General features: G+C 50.7%; 1 protein-coding gene across 1 annotated transcript; it reads left to right on the top strand.

Annotated features, from left to right (window-relative positions):
* The first annotated feature begins 327 nt into the window (after positions 1–327).
* On the top strand, positions 328–20,740 carry PSMA7 (proteasome 20S subunit alpha 7). Its single transcript, XM_066585845.1, has 7 exons — positions 328–498; positions 1,040–1,166; positions 3,022–3,146; positions 15,625–15,747; positions 15,830–15,949; positions 18,776–18,838; positions 20,581–20,740. The coding sequence occupies exons 1-7, from the start codon at positions 403–405 to the stop codon at positions 20,668–20,670; spliced, it is 744 nt and encodes a 247-aa protein (XP_066441942.1). The 5' UTR covers positions 328–402; the 3' UTR covers positions 20,671–20,740.
* Positions 20,741–26,572: the final 5,832 nt, after the last annotated feature.

Here is a 26,572-nt window from a genome sequence, read left to right as displayed (position 1 = left end):
ACAGGGGGGACGCCAGCGCCAATGGAGCGGCCCGTCATTACTTTCCTACCAGCTCTACTCCTACTTCTTGCTCGTTTCTATAGATCTATATTTAATAATGGTGATAAAATAATATTGTTCACGTCGGTCCTGGCAGCGACTAGAAAGGCGTAAGATTGAGTTCGGACTCCCCCCGCGGTAATAGTGGTACCTTCCACAAGCCGGGTTTCCTGTCTAAAGCACCGGGTAGCGTAGGTTGTCGGGGGTGGAGTTTAGTTACGCTGTTTCCGTAGCGTAGAGTAGCGGGGTGGTTCGTTGCTTACGTTAGGCAGGAAGCGTAAGTCGGCTTGTTGGATAGGAGGTGGATGAGTGCGCTGTTTTCAGCAGGTTTCACTTCGTGAGCGGCCGCACTTCGTCGTGAAGATGAGCTACGACCGGGCTATCACCGTGTTCTCCCCGGACGGGCACCTCTTCCAGGTGGAATATGCCCAGGAGGCCGTGAAGAAAGGCTCCACGGCGGTGAGGAGGCCGGACGGCTCCACGAGGGGGGCTTTATGTGAAGGGGGAGGGGGAGAGATTTGGGGGTCCCTTGTCACAGGCAGAGAAAGGGGTGCAATATGGGGTGAAAGAGCCAACCTTGGAGTCTGGGGGGCTTGGATCAGACCTGGTGGGCACCCTCTTGGTATAAGGGGGCAGGTGGGCACCGCTGATTATATACATGGGGTTGGGTGCCCACAGGGTGCAGTTGTGCCGCAATGTGAGACGCACGGCAAGAAGCGCGTACGTTTTTACCTCAATACCTCGAATGAAGGACGTTTAAACGGCCGCTAATAGCGGCTCCGGTGTTCGTGCGGTCCGCAGCCATACGGCAATAAAGCGACACCGCTGCGGCAGGCGGAAACATTCGGCCCTCGGCGGGGTTTGGGCGCCGGTAAATACGCTGAGCGTCGCATGTGTTATAAATAGGGAAAATTATAAATCGCACTTCCGTGTACGTTTTTTTTTAATCCATGTGGGCTCTCGAGGGTTAACCATGGCGTTCTGCGCTCTCTCTCTTCAGGTTGGCGTCCGAGGGAAGGAGATCGTGGTCCTCGGCGTGGAGAAGAAGTCTGTCGCCAAACTGCAGGACGAGCGGACGGTGCGGAAGATCTGCGCGCTGGACGACAACGTCTTCATGGCGTTCGCTGGTAAACCTGCGCTGTTGGGGGCCGCATCAAACCACAAAGGGTCTGCGGGGGCCTGTTGGGTCGCAGCGGACCGCGGGGTGTGATGTACATCCTAAGGCTGGGGCTCCAAAAGAAAACGAAACGCGCGCCCATCGCCTTGTGTGGCGTTCAGGCGTGATGCATCGGGCCAATAACTCGGCCTGTTTAGAAGGAGCGTTAAAGGGGTTAAGCTGCGGCGGGCGACCATGTGCCGGTCATCATGGCTGAGCAGTCACCTGCACAGTGATCGGCCCGTGGCCGCCCGCCGCTTCTTCCAGGCTCTGTGCGCTGGTGCTGCGGCGGGCGACCATGTGCCGGTCATCATGGCTGAGCAGTCACCTGCACAGTGATCGGCCCGTGGCCGCCCGCCGCTTCTTCCGGGTTCCGTGCGCTGGTGCTGCGGCGGGCGACCATGTGCCGGTCATTATGGCTGAGCGGTCACCTGCACAGTGATCGGCCCGTGGCCGCCCGCCGCTTCTTCCGGGTTCCGTGCGCTGGTGCTGCGGCGGGCGACCATGTGCCGGTCATTATGGCTGAGCGGTCACCTGCACAGTGATCGGCCCGTGGCCGCCCGCCGCTTCTTCCAGGCTCCGTGCGCTGGTGCTGCGGCGGGCGACCATGTGCCGGTCATTATGGCTGAGCGGTCACCTGCACAGTGATCGGCCCGTGGCTGCCCGCCGCTTCTTCCAGGCTCTGTGCGCTGGTGCTGCGGCGGGCGACCATGTGCCGGTCATCATGGCTGAGCGGTCACCTGCACAGTGATCGGCCCGTGGCCGCCCGCCGCTTCTTCCAGGCTCCATGCGCTGGTGCTGTGGCGGGCGACCATGTGCCGGTCATCATGGCTAAGCGGTCACCTGCACAGTGATCGGCCCGTGGCCGCCCGCCGCTTCTTCCGGGTTCCGTGCGCTGGTGCTGCGGCGGGCGACCATGTGCCGGTCATCATGGCTGAGCGGTCACCTGCACAGTGATCGGCCCGTGGCTGCCCGCCGCTTCTTTCAGGCTCCGTGCGCTGGTGCTGCGGCGGGCGACCATGTGCCGGTCATCATGGCTGAGCAGTCACCTGCACAGTGATCGGCCCGTGGCCGCCCGCCGCTTCTTCCGGGTTCCGTGCGCTCGTGCTGCGGCGCTGGAGGAGGAGCAGCCGGGATAGGCGAATATTCAGGTTATATTGATTGAAGTCCCTAAAAACCCCCTTAAACATGAGAGGGCTGCGGGTTTCGGGGAGAAGCTCGGACTGCGTACAATGATCCTACAGGATTATTAAAACACGGCTGCTCTCTTCAAGAAACAGCGCCGCACCCATCCGCAGGTTGTATGCGGTATTGTTGCTCTGTTGAAGTGTATACGGCTGAGCTGCAGTGCCAGAAACAACCTGTGGACAGGAGTGGTGCTGTTCCTGAAGAAGGCGGCCATGTTTACCTAATCCTGGACAGCCCCTTCAGTAATGACTCTACATAACGGGGTTGTGCCAAGTGATCACTCCATGATTGGTGGGGTCCGACCACCGGGACCCCACTGTTCTCAGTAACAAGGGGCCTGAAGGTGCCCGCATGAATAAAGCGGCGGTGCGCATACCCAACGTGGCTCATGTTATTTCACTTGCAGCGCTGTAGATGCCAAGTGCTTCTATTTGGCAATCTCTGGCACTTCCATTGTTATGAATGGAGTGGTGGTGCGAATGCGTGACCGCAGCTTCATTCATAACGCCCTCTTTGGGAGATTAGTGGGGGTCCCAGTGGTCAGACCCCACCAATCAAACTAACACTTGGCACATCCTCTTTATATGTCGTTTCGCCTTGCAGATTAGCGAGATAACCAACCCTATTTACTGTCGTAGGGCTCACGGCGGACGCTCGGATTGTAATAAATCGCGCCCGTGTGGAGTGTCAGAGCCACAGACTGACGGTGGAGGATCCGGTGACGGTCGAGTACATCACACGGTACATCGCCAGCCTGAAGCAGGTAAGGGGGGGGTCTTCAAAACTAAGCAATTACAGTGCAGCGTTTATTACACCAGGGCCATTTAAAGGGCTGTCCAGGGTTAGAAAAAACATGGCTGCTTCCTTCCAGACACAGCGCCGTGTGTGTGTGTGTGTGTGTGTGTGTGTGTGTGTGGTATTGCAGCTCCTTACCCATCACTTTAATGGAGCTGATCTGCAATACCTCACACAACCCTATGGACAAGGGTGGCGCTGTGTTTGGAAGAAAGCAGCCATGTTTTTCCTAACCTTGGGCAGCCCTCTTAAAGGGAACCTGTCAGGAGGTTTTTGTTCATATGAACTAATAACAGCGTTCAAAGTAGCATCACTCTTTCCAACACTCGTGTGTTATGGCTGCGCCTGCACTGTGGACTAGGATACCGCTGCATGCGCAGGTAAACTCCCCCTTCTACGGGCAGAATCGCAGGGGTTACCTGTGCATGCATCGGTGTCCAAGCGCGGGATTTGGCTGGTATATTATGATTCAACTGTAGTTGTAAGGGTGGTTTCACATCTGGGTCGGACCTTCCGTCTGGAGGTCTCGTCACGGGGCGGCTGAAAACACCAGAGGACAAAACACTGTATACGTCCATCTAAAAGCCGGGCAGAAAGTGGATGGATCCCATTCTAGCCAATGGGGTCTGCCCAGCGCTGTTTGGTTCCATCCAGAGACAGATCTGACCACCTTTAGGGATTCCCCTTCCCTGCTCCCCGAACGAGGTGGGAGAGCACCCCTAGAGCGCAGAAGGTGCCTTCACTTACTACATCAGAAAGAACAGCTATACCATGGGGCCTGTAGAATGCGGATTCTGTGGAGCGTTGCAATAATGGGCGACACCAGAGGGGAGGATCTGGAGACCCTTTAGCCTCTGTATTTCTATTAAGGTTTCCTGTATTACAGTCAGTGTAGTGAACACATTCCAAGTTAAACTTTGCAGATATTTACTGCTCATTGCAACCATATAATCGCGCATCTTGACCTCCTTTCGTTATAAGATGTCGCTTCACGAAGAGTCTCTTGTCTTGTAGTGTTTTTTTTTTTTTTTGCGCCAGATACTCCCACACTTAAAGGGGTTGTCCCGCGCCGAAACGTTTTTTTTGTTTTTTTCAATAGCCCCCCCCGATCTTCTCGCGCGAGACAAACCCGATGCAGGAATAAAAAAAAAAAACGGCCAGTACTTACCCGAATCCCCGCGCTCCGGCGACTTCTTACTTACCTAAGTAAGATGGCCGCTGGGATCTTCACCCACGTTGCACCATGCGGTGCACCGTGCGGTCCATTGCCGATTCCAGCCTCCTGATTGGCTGGAATCGGCACACGTGACGGGGCGGAGCTACGAGGAGCCGCTCTCCGGCACGAGCGGCCCCATTCAGAAAGGAAAAAGACCGGACTGCGCAAGCGCGTCTAATCGGGCGATTAGACGCTGAAAATTAGACGGCACCATGGAGACGGGGACGCTAGCAACGGAACAGGTAAGTGAATAACTTCTGTATGGCTCATAATTAATGCACAATGTACATTACAAAGTGCATTAATATGGCCATACAGAAGTGTATAACCCACTTTGTTTCGCGGGACAACCCCTTTAACATAGCGTAACCACTAACTGTAAGTACTTCAATTAGAGTGAATAATCAACTATAGTATAACTTCTGTAACATTCTGGGGAAGGGAAGTGGAGGATGTCCGTGGAGGCGTCTACGAGATCTCTCCGTAGGCCTCGTAGAATAGAGGGGGGGGGGGGGCAAAGGGGTAGGGCAAGTGAGGGGTTAGTAGGGTGAAAGAAGGGGAGGAGGAAAAAGATAAAGAAGAAGAGGGGAAAAGGAAAGAGAAAAGGTCTCATTCCCGGGGTCATTTCTTAACACCCAAATTTATGTTTAATTAGATATATCACCGTTCGCCAGGCAGTTCTCAAACCTTGGGGATCTGCGGAACGTCAGCCAACTCTCCCATGTAGCGTGGTATGTCGAGTATTTGGCATCGTCTCTGGCCCTCAGCTCCTCCATACGGCAAATTTCGTCTAGGGCTGTCACCCACTCTACTTTCGTCGGTGGGGTCTGAGATCTCCAAAGTCGAGGTATTGCCACTCGCATTGCTAGTAGGAAGAACCTGAGGATGCTCCTCTTGTTAGCTTTGATAGGACCTGGTAGGACCGATAAAAGGGCCATGATAGGCGTTAGTACCAGAGATTCCCTGTTCAGAGAGTTATGTAGGGCCTCGATCTCCTTCCACAACGCCAGGATCTGGGGGCAGGACCACCAAATGTGTGAGCGTGCCAGTCTCGCCTTGGCATCTCCAACACATGTCAGATGTTCCCGGGTAGTATCTTGCCAGGCGTGCGGGGGTGCGATACCACCTTGTTAGTAGTTTATAGTTTAGTTCCTGGTGGTTACCAGAAGCTGTCATCTTGTGGGTTAGACACATTGCTTTGTCCCACTCATCTTCAGTCACAGCTCGCCCCAGCTTCTTTTCCCAGGACCTCTTAATACCCCCTCCGGGGTCCAGCCCCCCCCTGGCTATCAGGATGCCATACACCGCGGAGACCTCCCCTCTTGGCCTCCCAGGGCCCCCACACATCTCCTCAAAGGGGGTGGGAGGTGATGTCAAGTCCGAGATAGGACCCAGGGATCGTATATAATGTCCTAGCTGAAGGTACTGGAACCACGCACCCGCCATGTGTCCCCCATCCCCCAGGAGTGTGCCCAGTGCCAGCAGGCCCTCTTTGCCAACCACATCTCTGACCCTGGGATACGGAGTCCCTAATCTGCTCAGTAGGGGTAGTCCTGCGTCTCCCTGGGGGAAGTCCGGGTTCCCAGTCAGCGGTGTCCAGGGCCCTGGGACCGTTACCAGTCCATGTCGATGCGCAAACCCATCCCAGCTCCTCAGGAGGTTCCCCATAAAGGAGGAGACCCTGTTACCTCTTCTTCCCAGTCCACCTCTCAACCAAAAGAAACCCTGGATTCGTCCTGCCGTAGCCTCTTGTTCTTGTTCGACCCATCGCTTGGATGATCTTCCATGAACCAGGTCCAGTACTGCCTTGCATATGGCGGCTCTGTAGTAAAGAAGTAGGTCTGGTAGACCCGCTCCTCCCCTCTCCTTTGGTTGGGTAAGTAGTTTAAAGCTGAGACGTGGCCTGGCTCCACCCCACACAAAGCGTGTCACCGCTTTCTGAAGTTTAGCAAAGTAGTTCCGCGGGATCCGTATGGGTAGGGTTTGGAAGAGGTAAAGGAGCTTGGGGAGGGAGTTCATTTTGACGGTGTTGATTTTGCCAAACCATGAGAGGGACAACGGTCTCCATCTCTCGAAGTCCCTCACTGAGGCGCTGTACATGGGTTCGTAGTTCAGGCCAAGTATTTTCTCAGGATCTGGGGAAAGGACCACTCCCAGGTATTTTATATGATCTTCTCGCCACTTTAGAGGGAACCGGGCCCTGAGCCTCGCTATTTCCGACGCCGGAAGTGTGATATTCAAAATTTCCGATTTAGTCAGGTTAATCTTGTAGTTGCCAACCTGGCTATATCTGTCGAACTCTTGCAGTATAGCAGGTAACGCCTGGCTGGGGTTCGTGACATACACCAGCAGGTCATCGGCAAACAAGGCCACTTTGTGTTCGCCACCAGCTGTTTTATAACCCTGTATGTCTTTATTTCCCCTCAAGGCGTTGGCCAGTGATTCCATGACTAGGGCATATAGTGTCGGGGATAATGGGCAGCCCTGTCGTGTGCCGTTCCTGATGTGGATTGGGTCGGAAAGTTTCCCGTTAACATGGACCTGTGCTGTGGGGTTGTTGTAAAGGGCCATTCCCCAGCCTATTATCCTGCTACCTCGCCCGATCTTTCCTAGTGTGGCCTCTAGAAATGCCCAGTTTACGCGGTCCAAAGCCTTTTCAGCGTCGACCGAGAGAAGACTCAATGGGCTATTTGCCTCTCGTGTCCTTCCTATCAGTGATAGGGTCCGTATCGTGTTGTCCCTTGCTTCGCGCCCCGGCACGAATCCCACCTGATCCCTATGGATAAGCCCGGGGACAAGAGGGCGCAGACGTGCAGCTATCGTTTTGGCAAAGATTTTCGTGTCGACATTCAATAGGGCGGTAATTTCCACACGACATGGGGTCCTTGCCTGGCTTTGGGATGACTGTTATTGGGGCTTGCAGGGCCTGGTATGGGAAAGGGCATTTCCTTGAAACGGCGTTGAAGGCTTTGCATAAGAGTGGGGCTACAAGTTCCCTACATGTTTTGTAAAACCTAGGTGTGAATCCGTCGGGGCCCGGACTTTTCCCAATTTTCAAGTTGTTGATTTCCCCTATTATCTCTTGGTCTAGGAGGTCCTCCTCCAGTGCCTCCCCGTTCTCTGCCGGGATCGGGACTGGGGCATATTTTTGTAAATCTTGATCGCTCTCTGATATGTTAGCTATTCCTTCAATGTTATATAACTCGTTTTTGTATTTCCTGAAACATTCCAAGATGTCGTTTGTTGAGTGGACCTTGCCCTTTTCCGTTGAGTTCATTGCAAAGATATACGAGTGATTTTCCCGCGGGTTTAGTGCTTCAGCTAACCAGGAGCTGCATTTATTGCCATATTCATAGAACCCCCCTTTAATCTATCTCTCAGATGGAAGTATGTCTGGTCCATATTGCCCAATATTTGTCGTCGTAAGTCTGAGATCTCAGCGTTTAGTGACGGAGAGGCGTTGGTTTTAGTGGCCTGTTCCGCCTTGTCCAGCCTAGATATTAAGTCTGTCAGCTTGGCTGTCCTGTCCCTTTAAGTCTTGCTCCGTGGGAGATGAAGACTCCCCTCAGGACACATTTCAGGGCTTCCCACTGGATAGTCGGGGGGGACGTGTCCGTCTTATGAACTTCAGTAAAGGTTTCTATTGTCTGTCTGATCTCCTGTAGGCAGCAAGTGTCATCCAGTAGGTTGTCATTAAGTCTCCACGTGTTGAGTCCCCTTGGAGTCTCCCCCCCCCAGTAGGGCCCCATAGACGGGTGCGTGGTCCAACCATATAAAGCTACCAAATCTAGGAGGCCATGGGATATAAATAAGTAGTCCAGCCGTCCATAACTATTATGGGCGACTGAATGGTGGCTGTAGTCCTTGACCCCCGGGTGGAGTGTCCTCCAGAGGTCAATGAGTCGCAGTCTCCGCAGTGCTGCCAGGGAAGAGTTGGACTTACCCGAGGATGTATCTAGGCTGGGATCCAGGGCAAGGTTTAGGTCACCTCCAAGGATAATCTGGGATCCCGAGGCGAACTGTGCCAGTTCCCCTAGCACGTGGCATCCAAACGAGATCTGACCTGTGTTGGGAAAACAGACGTTAGCTATTGCTAAGATACGACATCCCAGGTCTATTTTTAAAGATATATCTGCCTTCCTTGTCCGTCCCAGAAGCCGGTATTCTATGAGGGAGGTTTTTGTGAATTGCAACGGACGTTCCGCAGATCCTCTCTTCTGGGTGGACACGATGGTGCCAGCTGGTATAGTATTATTACCCTTAGGGGTGGGGTCTTTTCTATAGTGGGTCTCTTGATCTTTTTCTTGTGCATATGTGCTAGTATCTGGCCCCGTTTAGCAGGGGCGTTCAACCCCCTGGCGTTGTATGTACAGAAGGAAAGACTAGTCATGGCGGCGGTTTATCGGAAAAGGTGGGTGTTTTCGTGGTGTATAGCTTCTTGTTTGGGAATGAGAGAGGGAAAAGGGTGCGGAAAAAGGCTGTGATGGCAGATAGAAATGGGAAAAATAGGGAATAAGGGGACAGAAAGAGAACATTCTGTCGACTGGGAAGTGGAGTCCCAGTGCCACTAGATGGGAGAGCCAAGCAGTGGTCAGCTGTAGACGGCACTGACATGTGGTCAACCCGGTGGGAGGAGGGGAGTCACAAACACCAGAGTAACCCGCTCCCTCCCGCAATCCCCACCAGCACACCGTGTAATCTATCGCATGTAACATACAATCAACAATAGCAATAATGAAGTGTACTGCAATTAGCAAACATTTCGGTACCAATGCAATGAAATAGTTAGACAGTGGAAATACTTAGGCTCAGTTAGCTCAATTAAACTTTAGCGCAACACCCGACAACTCGTGGCGGGTCACAGCCGGTCAGAGAGGAAGGCGGCGGACCCTTTGTTCCAGGTCGGGGGGGGGCACTGCGGTCCCTTTGGGGAGGTAGTCAGCGCGGGGGTCTGTTGAGCTGGTTATTGGGCCTAGGGCTGCGTGAACCGACGTCTTGCCATGATGCCCTGGGGCCAGAGATGGGTAAAGCCGGAATGTGTGGCCAGTCTGGTAGAGCCACCATGGGGAGTTCTAGTGTGCCCAGGAACCTGGGGAGGTCTGCGGGAGATCTGAAGATCCCTGTCTTGCCATTCCTGGTGGCCGTAATTTGAAAGGGGTATCCCCATCAGTAAAGGATTTTATTGGCCCTCAGCACCTCCAATATCGTCCGCACGGCTCTGCGTAGCTGCAAGGTGCGTCGTGCCAGGTCCGCGAAAATTGTCTGTTAGTGTCTGGCTTGGGACCAAGTGCCCTGTGTATGCGATCAATTTCAACCGGTTGGTCGGGGCTACGTTTTAGAAGTGAGCTGAAGAAGTTGTGAGCCCAATCCTCTAGCTGAGATGGCAGCACCTCCTCAGGCCGGCCCCGCAGTCGCAGGTTATTGCGCCTATGGCGGTTCTCCAAATCGTCAATATGCGCTAAGATATCTGCCAGTTGTAAGGCTTGCGCATTAATAACTTGACTGTGATCCTCGAGCATGGTCATAACTTTACCTGAGATTCCTCAACCGCGTTTAAACGGTTACCGACATGCTTAAGCTCTTGTTGTAAAAGTGATAGTCTCCTTACGAGAGGCCTCCAGCCTCTGAAAGTCCCTTTTTGTCGGGAGAGATCGCAAATGTTCCTTCCAATCCCACTCTTCGTCTGAGGAAGAACCACTGTAAGAGATTGGGCAGGCTGGTGCAGTTTTGGCTGCTGCAGAACCTCTTCTGCGGGCCCTTTGTTGGAGACTACTACCCCCATCTGATAGGGCGCTTGTTTTCCCAGAGGGGCTCGTGTGTTGCGCTGTCTGGCTTCCACCCAGCCTTTTCCTCTGGGTTTGTGTTTGGGCTATGCCCCTGGGGTTTCTGGGTCCCTCACTGCGCTGTGTGGGGGTTGCCTGTGGTCCCACATCTTGTGTGTATGTGGGGCTGCTGGGGGGACAATCACCCTCCCCATCCACAGCTGGAGCAGGCTGGGGGGCTCATCATCAGACCCTTTATTCATAGGGTCAGGCCAGGAAGAAGTGCTGCTGTCCCCACTTGTGTTGGGGCCAGCTCTGGGGGTGACAGAGTACTTATCTAGCGGCAGTGCAGCTCCCTCCTCTGCGCCGCTCTTCTCCTCTCCTCTGCCGCCGGTCCCGCTGTCAGTGAGGGTCGGGCGCACATGGTCCGGCGCCATCTTGAGAGCAGAGGCAGTCTGCCCGCGGCCGCTGAAGAACCGCTCTATCTTCGGCGGCTCGTCCGCCGCCGCCTCCTGTGTCCTTCCTGTGAGCCTCCTCTTCCCCATCGAGTCGTCGGTGTTTGCTGTGAGCCTGCTGGAGCACGGTAAGCTGTGTTTTACCGGTGGGTGCAGCGGGAGCCCGGGAGGGAAGCGTCCTACTCCGGTATGAGTGAGTCGCCGCCTCCCCATTTAGCCTCTTTAGGACAATCTGTCAGACTTTAAGTGTCCCAATGACAAAAGGGTTTCTGATCTGATCCTAGGAGGTGAGCCTGCCCATAATAAACATGGAGTACAGTCTGGCAGAGGACATGAAAAACATCTTAGGAGCAAGAATGAGGAAATTATGGAGAACGTATCGGAACCCGGGCAGTAGCTTTGTTTTCAGAGAATTAATGCTGCCTACAAGGGATTGAGGAAGAGCCCCATGGGGCATCCAGCCCTTTAGCCCTAAGAGGGAAGTCCGATCAGGGGGGCTTCACATCTGCGCTGTGGATTCCGCTTTCTTCCTCCATTCGGGGAGCAGGAAAGGGGAATCCCCGCACCTGAACAGTTGCATCTCTGGGTGGAACCGAACAGCGCCGACTGTACCTCATTAACTATAATGGAGTCCGTTCGCTTTCCGCCCAGCTGCACGGCTTTTGGACGGAAGAAAAAGAGCTACATTCTGCTTTTTGTTCCGCTGTTTTTGCCCAGATCTACGATGAAACCTCCGGCTAAACGTGTCATAGAATGCAGGAACATACGCAGTTACCCGTATACCATGCCAGGCACGAAGCCAGATTGATCCGCACACACACCTTCTTTGAGGACCGAGTTTATGCGAATTGCAAGTGTTTTAGTCAGGATCTTAATATCATTATTAAGAAGGAATATGGGGTGATGGAAGCCCCGATCTATCAAACCCTTCCTAGGTTAAGGAATTCTAGCGATCAAGGCTTCACGCACCGCAGCTGGGAGGGCACTGCCCTGCAGAAGAGAACCAGGAAGGATCAAAGGTGTAGGGGCCAAAACCTCTTCCCAGAGATTCCTGTTAGGAAAGGACTTACTAGTATCTACTATTTCATCTATACTCCACGCCCGTCTAGATGGGCAACACTCTGAGATGAGTGGGCATGGGATGGCCTTAAGGTAGGCTTCCAACTGTCCATCAGAGCACTCAATCTGAAAGGTATATAAATCGGTGTAAATGGTAGTAAATGTCTGATTAGTTGGGACTGGATCTACAAGAACCCCATCAGCACCACGCACGGCTGTAATCGGGATCCTCCCTGGCTAAATACTCCAGCAGATGGCCATTTTTACCGCCTTGATTAAATATACCATGTTGGGCGTAGAGGACTGTCTTTCTGGTATAGTCCTCTACCAGCAGTTTATACTCCCTCCACAATCCATTCATAGCCAAATAATTCCCCGGAGAGGGATCGGCTATATAACAAAGCTCTACAGCGCTCCAAGGCTGAGCGGCCTGTAAAGATGTTGCTGAGATAAGGGACCCTCATAGGCTTCCCCCACCATAGACTCTGAGGCAGATCCCTCATTAGCACCCCGATACAGTTGCCTCTTGTTCGACATGATGTACCCTTTTGCTGATTCGGCCACAATGACCTAAGCCTTACGGAGGGTGACACTCGCGCACCCCCGGGTCAAGGACCAGCTGAAAAGATGAATGACTGGAAATACCGCTGTGCAAGTAAAATATACCGCAGCCCAATGTAAAGTGAGTGGCATGAATAGGTGGTGTCATGCAATAAGTAGGGGACGTCCCAAGCGGATAATTGGGATGCTGAGAGGTGTGCCCGAAAAAGACAATCGCACCCTGGGTCCAAGGTGAGGATGAAATTCCCCACGGACATTACTGGAGCTGGGTCTAGCATGATCCGGGTCATCACATCAGGAAAGGGGTGGCACATAAATATTAACTATCGTAACAAGGCGGTCGTAAAAGGAGCACTGGCGAATCGGAGAGCGTCCCCGGGGTCTGTATAAAGTTACTTAAAAACAACCCCCCTCCAGCATAGTCCGAATAAGTAGCATGACAGACAAAACCAACAGGGGCTCGTTTAAGCGTCTGGAAACGGGACACGGGGCGAGGGAGTCTACAGACAAATGCAGAGGCTCTCTTGGGTTTGGATTCAGGCCTCTGACTTTCCAAGTTGAGATGAATATTAGCCATTACAGCACAGCGAGGCATAATTAACGTAAGCCACCCGCGTAACGCCAGGAGTACGGTCACACCGAGGGGGAGAAATGGACACACATAGGAGATAACTTGCATGCAGGTACAAACATTTCCCACCCCAACTTGGGACCGGTCAGGATCCCATAACTTCGAAGGGATAAGGGGGCGCAAGGTCCGCTACCAGGAGAATAATGGTAATCGCAAGAAAGAGGATAAAACGGGAAAGGAACACCTAGGACTCCCCTGTGAGGGGCAACAGAACGGTAGAAGTACAGAAAACCGTATCATGGGGTTACGTCTGACAACACAGTCCCCTCGAAGGATTCCACCGCAGCCAAAACTCACCCGAGGGACCACCGAGGAGACCATGAGAAGAAACGACCCACTACAGGTTAAAATGCACCCAAGGGATCCACCGAGAGGAAACCCTGAGCCGAAACCATAATAACATGTAACGTCTGTCCCGGCCAACGGCAAACCAAAAGAATCCAACGACCGTAGAATAAAGTATATGGAGTCGGCCAAGACAGAGATGGAGAACCGCAGGCAGAATCTAATGTTACTCCAGCAGACGATTACATCGTCCGGCTTATCAAAGAAGTGCGAGTGATTGGCCTTAATCACTTTAAGCTTGGCAGGATGAAGCGTAGCGGGGGGGGGGGGGGGGGGGAGCTGCTTGGAACAGATCTGTCAATATCTGCACCTCCAGCCCTCAGAGCCGAGTCCAGAGTCAGGGCCCTCCATGGCATGTTGGTCCTCCATATCTTGGACATGGGCCTCCAAATACGCTCTCGCAGGGACTGAGCATCCGCACGCAGTAAGCCAGAATCCGATTGCAGAGCGGCGATCTCTTCGGTAAGGACGGCGCAATACTCCATTATGGTTTAATAACGTCTCTGCTTGTCGGTCCGGTCTCAGGAGGGGCAGCGAATTCACAATGGGAACCCTGAGAGTCATTAGAGCGGGCTGAGGATCCGCCTTGGTGCTGGGACGCGCTAATTGCTGTAATTTATTGGTAAGCTTTACTTGGAGCTAAAAAGGAAAGGCAGCAACGGGACGGAGCAAATGTAACATCACAGGGAAGTTCACCCGAAAAGTTTAAGGATGAACACATCGCCAAGAGAGTCTCGGACGGCCATATAGAGGGCCCGGGGAGCCGTATGCAGTCCTTACTCAGTGATGAAAAGCAATTAATGGAGCTGCCAGTTCAAAATGTCCACTAGGTGGCAGCAGAGTGTCATCTGCCTAGAAAGCTGGTGCCGTAAAGAAGCAGGGATGTATAATGGGCACAAATGTTGTAAATCGGCAGAAAAGTCACATACGCAATCTGATAAAAAAAAATAATGCAGCAAGAGCCGAAAATGCAGGCGGTCATAGAGCAGGCAACCCTGGGGAGTAATCCCAGGGGCGGGCTCTCCCCCTGATGTCTCCTTCAACTTGCATGCCCTGATAGGCCACTCACCAGGCTGCTAGCTAGGTGGAGAAGTCGGATCGGGGGTGCTGTCTCCCAGGTAGCAAGCCAAGGGGTCTGAGCAGAACCCTGAGAGGCCGGTCACAGTCTCTAAGGGGAAGGAGGAACAGCAGTTGTGTGCAGGGCTGGCCTGACGGGCACTAAGTGATCAACCTCGGATGCCAGCCTAGAAGAAGGTGTCATTTTGCTGTAAAACCCGGCATGTGGTTCCATCTCAGGCAGATCTGTAAATGAGAGTTGTGGTGATTAGATTAAGACGCTCTCGGAGGCTCCTTGTGTGTAGTGATCTCTTCTTCCGCTTGTAGAGCTTGTTGGACACTAGACGCCTCTACGACGCAGAGAAGAGATTTCACCCGTTACCAGAGTCTGAGAGGGGCGCATTATTGGGATGTGAGAAGCTGGATGGTCGTATCCATGAATTGTCCCCCACCAGCTGTTCTGACCAGACTGTTAGGAGGTGTTGGGACCAGTGGATGTGTGAGGGCACACAAGGTGACCGGGCTCAGGACCCCCCTACAGACCACCAGTAGACAGGAGCATCTGACCAGACTGTTAGAGGGTGTTGGGACCAGTGGATGTGTGAGGGCACACAAGGTGACCGGGCTCAGGACCCCCGACAGACCACCAGTAGAAAGGAGCGTCTGACCAGACTGTTAGGGGGTGTTGGGACCAGTGGATGTGTGAGGGCACACAAGGTGACCGGGCTCAGGACGCCCCCTACAGACCACCAGTAGAGAGGAGCCTCTGACCAGACTGTTAGGGGGTGTTGGGACCATAGAACATGCATGGTACCATCTGGGATGCCGACTTCAACAACCTATGATTTTGCACGATCTGGAGGCTCAATTACAACAAATATGGAGCATATGCTGCAGGATACCATACAGAACCTGTATGCCCCCAAGCCCACCCATATTACATATTGTTTCCAAGCTAGAGGTGGTACAACAGGGTACTAGAGCCTCCATGCCCACCTGTATCACATCTTGTATCCAAGCTAGAGGTGGTACAGCAGGGTACTAGAGCCTCCATGCCCACCTGTATCACATCTTGTATCCAAGCTAGAGGTGGTACAGCAGGGTACTAGAGCCTCCATGCCCACCTGTACCACCTCTAGCTTGGATACAAGATGTGATACAACAGGGTACTAGAGCCTCCATACAGTACTGCAGAACAAATTCTCCCTTTGCTCTGATATGTAATCACTTATACCAACGTTACAATCACAGAGAGGAAGTTTCATCCATCCGACACCTTCTAGGTGTTTTGGTCTTTCTGCTTTGACAACTGGTATTTATTCATGGTTTGCATTGTAACTCCGTTCACTTGTTTCCCGCAGCGTTACACGCAGAGCAATGGCCGCCGGCCTTTTGGAATATCTGCCCTGATTGTGGGATTCGACTTTGATGGCACCCCTCGTCTCTACCAGACAGATCCTTCAGGCACTTACCATGCTTGGAAAGTAAGTAGCCACCATTCCTCGGGGGATTCCTTGTGGGGAAGCGTGAAAGACTTCCTTATATTCTGCTTTATCGCTCCCACAGGCTAACGCCATCGGCAGAGGAGCCAAGTCTGTCCGCGAGTTCCTGGAGAAACACTACACGGATGAAGCCATCGAGACAGATGATCTGACCATTAAACTGGTGATTAAAGCTCTGCTGGAGGTGAGTGCTGGGCCTGGACAGGGCAGAAGGTCTTCCGTCCTCCATGCAGCGTGAGGTTCGGTTGCCTTCTCCATCATCCCTCTCCTCCTCGTGTAACAGTAGGTTCCCACGGGTTGGGAATGTTGTGGAAAATCCATCTGCAGGTAAAATCCGCAGCGCAAATTGACCTGTACTGCGGATTTTAGATCCACAGCGGGTCCATCTATGCTGTGTATTTCAGTACGTCATAGTAGTGCGCTGAATGCTATAGACGTCGGGGTTGTGGGTCTCTCAGACTTTGAAATCCGTGTTGCAGAAGGTGAATTGACATATCTATTCCTAAAGGGCCACTCCAGTGAAAACACCTTTTCCCATGTCTGCCCGCCTCACCTGATTGCTTTCCACACTCTGAAGGTCTCTTTTATATATTGCAGTCACTTCCCTGCTGTGCAGCCTCCTGTCTGATGCTTATCAGACACCATATTGATGGCGAGATTATTTTTACTTTCAACCAGTCCCATTGGCTAAGGCCAAATCCATGTATGGAACTGCGTGAAAATCTGCAGCTGAACTCCACAACTCGGCTGCGGATTAACCCATTAAGGACCGTATCCTGGGCTTTAATCTCAGGCCATAGTAAAAATTTGGTACAGGATTAAAGCTTCTGCTCCTGCAATTTAACAGGAGCAGATCGGGTCCTTGGCTGAGCCAAGCCGAGGACCCAAAGGAGAAGACAGAAGTAGTTTTTAACTGCTTTGGCCTTCTCTCTTACTGGATACATGGTTCTCAATAAGCGCTATGCAGAAAGCAGCAGTACTGTTTCCTGCATGGGTCCCAGCATGGCAGAGATGGAGGGTTTTGGCAGACCCCAGATAAATTTTCATAGTGACTACTGTTACTGTAGGGGGTGCTTTCCCCCACTCACAGCGGAAAACTGTGAAATAAGGGGAAAAAAGACAGTGTGAATGTCCCCCAGCGATTTGATACGATGTCATTGGGGACAGATGCTGGAAAATAAAATACATTTTTTTTTAAGGTGTGTTTTTTTTTTTTTTTTTAATGACAGTAAAATGGAAACATTACAGGAAAAATGTGCCAACACCAACCTAATGTGTAGCCGTAGCCGCCCCGTAATCAGGGACTGTACTAATAATATATCAAGATAGCAAACCAATTTCTGCACGTTTAGTGTAAATATAATTCGAAAAATAAAGAACTAGATATTAAAATGTTTTTTTTTTTTGTTTTTTTTTTAACTTTATGTACCCATTACCTCTAATAAAAGGCTGAGTCAACCTTGAGCCGGCTACCTGCAACCTTCAGGTCATGAGTGAGAGCTGAGGACTGCATTTCTGCTGCCTTAACACTCTGCACCACACGAGGCTTTAGAGTAAAAAACGTTAAACACATTTTTTTCTCCCTTTTTTTTTCTACACCTGACCCCTAACACAACGAAAAATAGAAAAGACATTGTATATAAAAAATATGAAAGAGTCGTTTTTTGTTTTTTTTCTCAATTTGTGCTGTGATAAAATATTCGTAGCCCAAAAGGGGAAAGATTAAGGCAAAATGGCATCTAAAAAGTGTCTGATTTGGGACCCGTCCAACGGCCGTTGGGGCGCGGTACGGGGATGTTCACAAGGGGAAGGTTTGTAACAGATTTTCCAGGTGTAAAATCTGAAGTGCCTCGCTGGGTGACATCTGCTTTAGGCCCCGCGGCCGCTGCTTCAGGTTTGTTGCGTATTTTGCTGTGGATTATTTGTGTATTCTCCACCCCAGAACTCTGCTCTCCCAATCTGCGGGTACAGCTGCGCATCAGTCATGGCTTTTGTTGCTGATTTTGGCTTTTCCACTGAAATGTACGATGGAAATCCACAACGTTTCGGCACCAAATCTGCTGCTAAAAGTGACAGGGTGCAAATGTAAATTCACACTAGTAGAATTCCGCGGCTTCGCACCGGTCCGATTCATGAAACCGACATAATAAAGAACAGTCTGTTCGCGGCAAGTAAGGAGAACAGCTGGTTGTTAGGAGCACAAATTTGACGGCACGCCCAGTGATTTTTAACTAATATTTACTTTTGTAAGTCCTAGAGAGCTGAGGTCTATTCTCCTCAGTGTATATATACATACAGGTGAGGTATATATTTAGACGTGTTGGTTTACAGCACTACACAGCGCCACTGCGCCTGTCATGGTCAGGAGGAGGACAGCAGGGAATGAGAAGTTACTGAGCACCCAGCACAGTTCTTATCAGACTGCTCTACTACTACAGTACACAGAGAGGGTCCTAACCAATCAGATATGTAAGGTAGGTTTCCCTCAGTGTATACACCTATGTTGGTTTATTACTACCGTACACAGACTGTCCTAACCAATCAGACGCTGTAGTCCTATCCGGACCTACAGTAGGCATCCCAGCCAATCGGAGAGAAGTGAAGACCCGGGGTCTCTGTGTACTGTAGTAATTTGTGAGAGTTGATGGAGAGGTCCATAAGAGTACCTGGCGGCTGCTGGGGTGTGACTGCCGCCCTACCTCGGTCTGCTGGGAGTTACAGCATCTGAGTTTTTGCGAATATGTCCGTGCCTAAAGAACAAACAGAAATCCATTTTTATATAGAGGATACGATTCTGGAAATGTGACCGCAGCCCCCCTCAGGTCTGCCTGCTGTGACCGCGGCCCGCAGCCCCCCTCAGGTCTGCCTGCTGTGACCGCGGCCCACAGCCCCCCTCAGGTCTGCCCGCTGTGACCGCGGCCCGCAGCCCCCCTCAGGTCTGCCCGCTGTGACCGCGGCCCGCAGCCTCCCTCTTATCAAAACTTTTTTCTTTCTACTAAATTTCTTCCAGGTTGTTCAGTCTGGAGGTAAAAATATTGAACTGGCCGTCATGAGGAGAGACCAACCTCTAAAGGTAAGTCGGGTGCCCAATTTTAATCTAGTTGCTTCCTGCTCACATGGTTACATCAACAAGGGTCAAGACCTCTGATCTGATGTCATCGCGGATGCAAGGATTTTTTTGTGTCAGACGCCTCCCATCGCTTCAGGGAAACATCGCACTCTCACGCTCCTCGCACGCTATTCGATGTTTTTTCTGGCCCCACTGAAAACAATAGGTGAGGCCGTTCGGGCCCTTGAATGCTGATCAGGGTATTTAAATGCACGGTGACAGCTGACACCCGCTGTGGACAGAGCAGGCTCTGCTCCCAAGCTTTTCCTTACACACCACTCTCATTGCATAGGGGTTAAATGCTAATTGGTAGCGGTTGTCTATACATTGTATGCAGCGCCATCGCTTGTCTCAGTACGGCACCATATCAATGAGCCCTTCTCCTGTCTCCCGGGGACATTGCAACTTTTTCGTTTTTTTTTTTTTCCTGTTTTATGTATTTTTGTTCTTCATCGGACGAATTGTACTGTCTGATGGTACCATTTTCTTGATCCACACGACTTTGATCGCTTTCTAATCTATTTTTTTGTAAGGCGAAATAGGCAAAATTAGGTATTTTCAACATATTTTGATTAATTTTTTTTCACCGCTTGAACCATATGCGTTAAATGTACTATCTTAAGTGGGTCATTGGGAACACAGCAATGCCAAATTTGCCTTTTTATTTTTTGGCGTGTGTATAATAAGTCCGGCTTCACATAGACATGGGGTTGTATACACCAGCTTTTTTGGGGGGTGGCGGGGGGTCCCCCTGCATTGCACCACAATTCTATCTGGCTTCATGATCTTGCATCGCGGCCCCATTAAAAGTATTAGGAGAACTCCGCAATCCTCTACTATGGCTGTGACAGCCGCACAGGAGGATTGCTTCATCCCTGCAGCGATGCGAGGCTGTCTTCACATGAAAACTCCTTGCATCGCTGGGGCTTTCAAATGGATGGCGAGCACGAAATGGGGGTGGGATACACGGCAAAGCTAGGTGGTTGTTTTTGTTTTATTTTATCTATTATTTTTTCTTTACTTTTGTCCCACTAGGGGTCTTAAACGTCATCACTTTTTTTGATGGGTTTTGTAATACAATACAGGCTGAGCCTCGTAGGCCCCTGTAGCTGACAGACCCAGAGGCTCTCTTCAAGCCTTCAGATGCCATAGCAACCCATCAGGATCCCACAGTTACATAGCCAGGGGTCCAATGGGTGACAGGTAGCCCCCTCCCTCTGTCAACACCATGTAAAAAGTTAAATAGTTGGGATCGGCAGTACCGCTGATCCCCACTGTTAAAGTATTTTTTGGGCTGTCATTAGACAGCACAAGCCCCCACTTCCACCATAAAAAGGCGTATGGGCGATCGTTAAGGGGTTAAAAACCACTGTAAATTCTAAATCTGCAGCATGCCTATTTATGCGGCAGATTTACACTCAGTCGACCTCCGCTGCATACGGCGCGGGGTCGGCTTCCGGGTCCGCATCATCCATAGGGTGTGAGTTTACGTCCATTAGTGGGGGCCCCTTCTCAGCTAGAATGTACATTTATGTCCTGTGGCAGGAAGGGGTTCATGATCTGTCTGCCGGACCGCTCCCAGAGGAGGGACTGGAGGTTCTCAGCACTGAAGTTCATCTCATTGTGTCTCTTGTTCTCCAAAATCTGAGTAATAGGTAAAAGTATTGAAGAGCCAAAGATTGACTCCTTCTGTTCTTCCCTGGCAGATCCTGAGCCCGGAGGAGATAGAGAGGTACGTTGCAGAGATTGAAAAAGAGAAGGAGGAGAATGAGAAGAAGAAGCAGAAGAAGACATAATTTATTCTTCCAGACCATGCTGTGTACATCGGGCCGACAATAAAAGTTTTTTTTGTTTATTAAAACCCCATGAGGGCTCGGTGTCTGATCTTTGACTTGTGGTAGATTGCAGGATCAGCAGTCTCCTCGGGCCTCATCATTTATAGTAACATAGAGGGTAAGGCCGAAAAAAGACAAATGTTCAGCCTATTAACCCCCAATGTTGATTCAGAGGAAGCCAAAAAGACCCAATGAGGTAGAAGCCAATTCCTTCCTGACTCCAATCCATCAATCGGGATAACCCCCGGGTCACCGACCCTTCTGCCGTAATCAGTGATGTAACCTATAATATTGTATCGCTGAAGTAAGACCTCCAGCCCTTCTTGTACTCCTTTATCATATACATGGTATAGGATTTGCATCATATTACAATATCCCAAGTGGGTTTGACCAGTAAAGAGGAAGAACAATGTTCTCATCATGCGCCCCTAGACCTCCTCTGATGCACCCCATGTTCCTATTTACCTTGGCAGCAGCTGCCTGACACTGGTTGCTCCAGTTAAGCTTACAGTTAACTAAACTCCCCAAGTCCTTCTCCATGTCAGTGTTCCCAGTGGTTTCCCATTTAGTGTGTAACCGTCACATGTATTTCCTCTACTAATGTGCAAAATCTTACATTTATCAGTGTTGCACCTCATTTACCACTTTTCTGCCCTCCCTCCATGTTTTTCGGGTTTGCACTGCTTCTTTCAGTTGTGTGATAGCCATGTCAGTATGAGCTCTGACCGTATCGGCCATCGTGGTCTTCCGCCACTGATCTATCCAAGCATTATAGAGTTTTCTAGCGATTTCGCTCGCATTACATGGCCAAAATCCGTGAGCCTGAGCCCCGCCATCTTAGCCTCCAGTGAGATATATCGAGTCTTATACGATTCAGGACTTCTGTTGCTTTTGGGTACCTTCTCATATGTAATAACTCAGTCTTAGAGGCTTGTCCAGAAGTAACCACTGTGTGAAGTATGGTATGATACTAATGCAAAGAAAAGTACTCAAAGTTGACAAACTCTCTGGCCTGTATACTGTAATGTCCCAGTTCTTCCTAAATGCTTGAGCTTACACTTTCCTGATGTGTTACGACTAGCAGGCTGGTGTAGTCCCTATTAGTCTCTCTATACAAGGCACACATTTGGTTTTTACTGAGGACCGACCTCACTTACAAAGCTCTGGGCATATTCTGTACTGTAGCATGTAGGATGAAGAGCCTTTTGACATCTGTTGGCAATCCCTGATTCAAAGACAGCACGTTACTCAGCAGCAACGGTCCCTCTGGATGTAGTCTTCTGGTAGACGATGGTCTCTTTGGATCTGCAGTATGGTCTCCTACAGCAACAACCAGCACCCTCAGGCTCTAGGCTGCCCCTTCTCTCATACAGCTGCTTTACATCAACAGGCATGCTGCCCCTCACCACTCCTTGATGGACCCAAATGCCACTTCCAATGCCCCCTGCTGCTCTGTGCACCATCTCCCTCTCTGTGGTACAGTTTTACCATCTCCTCCAGGGGTGGAACTTTGAGGGCCGAGAACATTCGCCTGCTAAACTAAATATTTGCATGGGTGCACAAACTTTCATCCGTGTGTTCGCATGGCTTTCCCCTTACAAGTATGCTGGTCTTGAGGAGACGGTGACCTTGTGGTTATGTTAGTGAGTGGGGAAATGATGGAGGAAGGGAATAGAGGGCTGCACAAAATAAAGCTTTTCCTTCTGATGCCCCAAGTTATCTCTAGTTCTACTTAGGGTTGTGACCCGGCCAGCAACTCACCCAGGTAATTAAGTGGAAAGGCCGGTGTCTGTATCTGTTTCTTTACTGGACACATTAATGGCCTGTAAAAAGTAATTAGCTGAGAGCCGTGGAGCAGCTACACAGCGTAGAGTCCATCACCCCCCCCCCCCCTCTTGTGTTCTCCAGCTCCCATCAGTCTTCACTGTTATAATTAAAGCTGTGACCCCTGACCGACGGTGAGGGAAATCCTTGATGCCGTGAGGTTGCTGCCCACCAGAGATTCATGATGGAGAGGAGACAAAGAAGGCGGCCCTGTTACTATTGGGACCACTTCTGGGGGGAACTGGTACTAGAAGGGCCACTAACACATCTGGAGCGCTATTACTATTCGGAAAACTACAGCCGACACTATTACTAGTGGGGCCTCTGCTACTGAGGACAGTGTTACTTTTTGGGGCCACTATGGAAGGCACTATTATTACTGAGGACACAATTACTATTTGGGTTACCCTTGTTACTAATGGGGTACTATTACTGCTGGGACCACTATTGGAACCACTGTTACTACTGCAGCCACTACTGGGGGCGCTGTTACTATGGGGCAGTATTACTACTGGGACACTTACTACTATGGCCACTACTGAGGGCACTATTACTATTGGAGCCGCTACTGCGGACACCGTTACAATCGGAGCCACTATTACCACTTGTCCACTATTGGGAGCACTATTACTATTGGGGCCACTACTGGGAGCACTATTACTATAAGGGCCACTACTGTAAACACTATTGGGAGCACTATTACTATGGGGGCCACTACTGTAAACACTTGGGGGCTTTATTACTACTGGGACAAATACGAGGGGCACCATTACCATTGGGGCCACTATGGGGGTCACTGTTACTACTGGGGACATAACTAGGAGCGCTGTTACTATTAGGGGCTCTACCTACTGAGGATACTACTGAAGGCCCTGTTACATCTGGGGGCATTAATGGGAGCACTATTACTATTGGGGCCACTACTGCAGACACTGTTACTATTGTAGTCACTATGAGCACTGGGGCTACTGTTACTACTGTGGCCACTACTGGGCGCATTGTTACTGTTGGACTACTACTTATGGCACTATTACTACTGTGGCCAGTGTTACTACTGGAGGCACTATTACTACGGGGGCTAGTATGGGGAGCACAATTATGACTGGGGGCACTATAACTAGTGAGGACACTGTTACTTTTGAGGGCCCTATTACTACTGGGGATACTACTGAGAGCACCATTACTGTTGGGGCAACTACTGGGGACTCTGTTACTACTAGGGACATTACTGGAAGCACTATTACTTTTGTGGGGCCACTATTACTACTGGGGCAACTATGAGGGACACTAGTATGACTGTGGTCACTACTAGGGGTAATATTACTATTGGGGCCACTACTGCAGACACTTGCTATTGAGCACCCAATTACTCCTCGGGACATTAGTGGGGTCAATATTATGACTGGGGTCATCACTGGAGGTACAATTCCTAGTGGGGCCACTACTGCAGACACTGTTAATTGGGGGTCTTGTTACTTTTGGTGACACTATAACTATTGGGGCTACCACTGGGGACATTACTGGAGGCACTATTACTATTGGCTCCACCACTGTGGACACTTTTACTAGTGAGGTCACAATTGCTATTGTGGCCAGTACAAGGGATACTATTACTAGTGGGGACATAACTGGAGGCACTGTTATTATTGGGGCCACTGCTCGGGGACACTCTTACTAGTAGGGCCACTACTGGGGGCACTATTACTATTGGGATTACTACTTTGGGACCCCTATTACTACTGTTGTCACTTCAGGGGCACTATTACTATTGGGACTACTGTGGGGGAACTATTAGTACTGGGGCTATTGTTACTTCTGGGGCCACTATTACTACTAAGCACACTACTGGGGACACTGTTAGTACTGGGGACACTTACTGTTGGGCCATTAAGGGGGGCACAATTACTAATTACAGACACTCAAATAACGGAGGTAAGCGCATATGTTGTGATAAGCCACGCCCCAATCTGCAGCCGCCTTTACGTTGGCCGGTGTTTTTATGTGCCAGTCCTAGTTGTATTACATGATGTCCTGGGATGATTCCCCTCTTCTGCTGACGCTGGTTATAGCGCATCTCGGAGCCGCTGCAGTTTGCATGTTCTATTGGATTAGTATATTTCTATAGTCTCAGGACGTTCCGAGTCGCCACGTGCTGACAGTGATGGATGGAGCGTCTGCGCTGCGCGGCTTCCATTTATCTGCACATCTTTATATACAAATTGATAGTGTGAGAAGGATTTATACCGGAGCGATAAGTGCGGCTCTTACTGCTACAATACAAGATGCGGACAAGGAAATGCTTCTCATCCTTAAGAGGAATGTCTTTCCGTCTTCGCTGTTTCAGAAGAATTATCGCCATGATGGAAATTCCATCCTTCAAAGTCCAGGGAGAAGCCACCGAGCGACGCAGAAGAACCTTCCTGGGTTCTCGGATGTTGGAATTGCTGGTAAAACCCAGTGAAGTTCTCTCTAGTACAGGGGCGCACAAAGTCATGTCCCCCGAGGGCACATCAGCATTATGGACATTATGGACAGGGTATGGACAGGTGGGCTGGAACAGACTGCCCCCTGCAGAATGGTAGAGAGGACCAGCCGTTTGTAATTGTAAGACTGTATTTTAAAGGACATTTAAAGACAAAAAGGAGGAAAATGGACCAGAGCAAGGATCTAGTCCAGAAAATTGGGACACAAGTCCCCCAACACAGACAATTAACTCTAAACTGCCAGATAGTTAGAGAAAAGGAAAAATTATGGGAGTCAGCAGAACCTGGTGAAAGGTTCCCAAAAAATCCCTTAGGGCATAACTTTAAGGCTGCCTGCACAGGTCAGAGCAGGATTCTGCATGCGGGTACCTGCTGCGAATTCTGGCTCCAACCACGGCTGGCGACCCTGCATACCTGTATTTTCTCTAGTGCGGAGGGTCGTGATGAGCCGCTGTCAGACATGCGTAGTATGGATTTTTTTTTTTTGCAAATGTTTATTTTTCCCGCACCGTCGCTAGGCGATGACACAGAATCCGCGACCTGTCCACAATGTTAATTGTGGACGGCCGCAGGTCTAATGTCTTCCATTGACTTCAATGGAAGCCATCCATGCAGAATTCGTTCAAATAGGGAGCATACTGCGACTCTTCCTCCGCGATCGGAAATCGCCATTTCCCTGCACATGAGCGAAAATTAATTTCCCATACCATTTGGTGCAGATCCGTGGTGCGGTGGCTCTCCGTGGACTCCGTAAGCAGCCTTACTGGGTTAAGTAGTGGTATAACACAACATCCTCTCTGATCCGTGCCGCAGGCTCACAGGGTATGGACAGGTAAGTTGGAACAGACTGCCCCCTGCAGAATGGTAGAGAGGGCCAGCCGGGATGTACAAGCCGCATCACGGTCCGAGCTCCGGAAAGCAGCGCTGCACTTCTGGATAGGCGCAGCGGGAGAAAGAGACAAGCATATTAGAGGCTCTGGGGGCTGCAGTAACAACCACAGCGCCCAGTCCACATGCCCCCGAAGTCACTGTATAGGACCTAGATGGCAGCCGTGATCCTGATGCCCAGCGGCAGGCCACAAATGAGTCCACAGCACCAGAGGGTCTTCTCTGCACAGCTCAGGATCTAGAAGAGGCTCTTCTGCGTCCGGACCTCGTGGGCTACATAAAATAACGTGGCAGTCCAGATTTGGCCCGCGGGCCTTGAGTTTGACATGTGATCTTCAAGATCTGCCTAATGGCTGTGTAGAGTAATAATGCTACCATCCTCCTCCGCCTTCTCTCCGCAGTACCCAGCTGACGTCATTTCTCCAACGCCATATTTGCAAGGGCAGGTTTCACATGCTGATGGCGATACGGACGGGACTCGCATCTGAAACTAACAGTCATTTCAATGTCTTCACTTACATGAGCGATTTTACTCTTGCACCGACATGTCCTGTTTTGGGAGGATTCTGTTCTGGAATCGTCCGTTACATTCTGTGTATCTCAGTTACATGTAGAAGGGAGCGCGATTTTAACATTTTTCCTATTGAAACATGCATCTCACCTTAAGG

Source organism: Eleutherodactylus coqui, chromosome 13 (assembly GCF_035609145.1).
Source record: "Eleutherodactylus coqui strain aEleCoq1 chromosome 13, aEleCoq1.hap1, whole genome shotgun sequence".
Lineage (NCBI taxonomy): Eukaryota > Metazoa > Chordata > Amphibia > Anura > Eleutherodactylidae > Eleutherodactylus > Eleutherodactylus coqui.
The sequence above is the reverse complement of the archived record's forward strand: the minus strand, read 5'-3'. Positions and strand labels throughout refer to the sequence as shown.

What these genes read in the sequence shown, in the direction of transcription:
- PSMA7 (XM_066585845.1), top strand. Translation starts at nt 403, where the DNA reads ATGAGCTACGACCGGGCTATCACCGTGTTCTCCCCGGACGGGCACCTC. An exon ending in CGTCTTCATGGCGTTCGCTG is followed by an intron (nt 1,167 to 3,021) that starts GTAAACCTGCGC and finishes TTACTGTCGTAG; the next exon opens with GGCTCACGGCGGACGCTCGG. An exon ending in TGATTAAAGCTCTGCTGGAG is followed by an intron (nt 15,950 to 18,775) that starts GTGAGTGCTGGG and finishes AATTTCTTCCAG; the next exon opens with GTTGTTCAGTCTGGAGGTAA.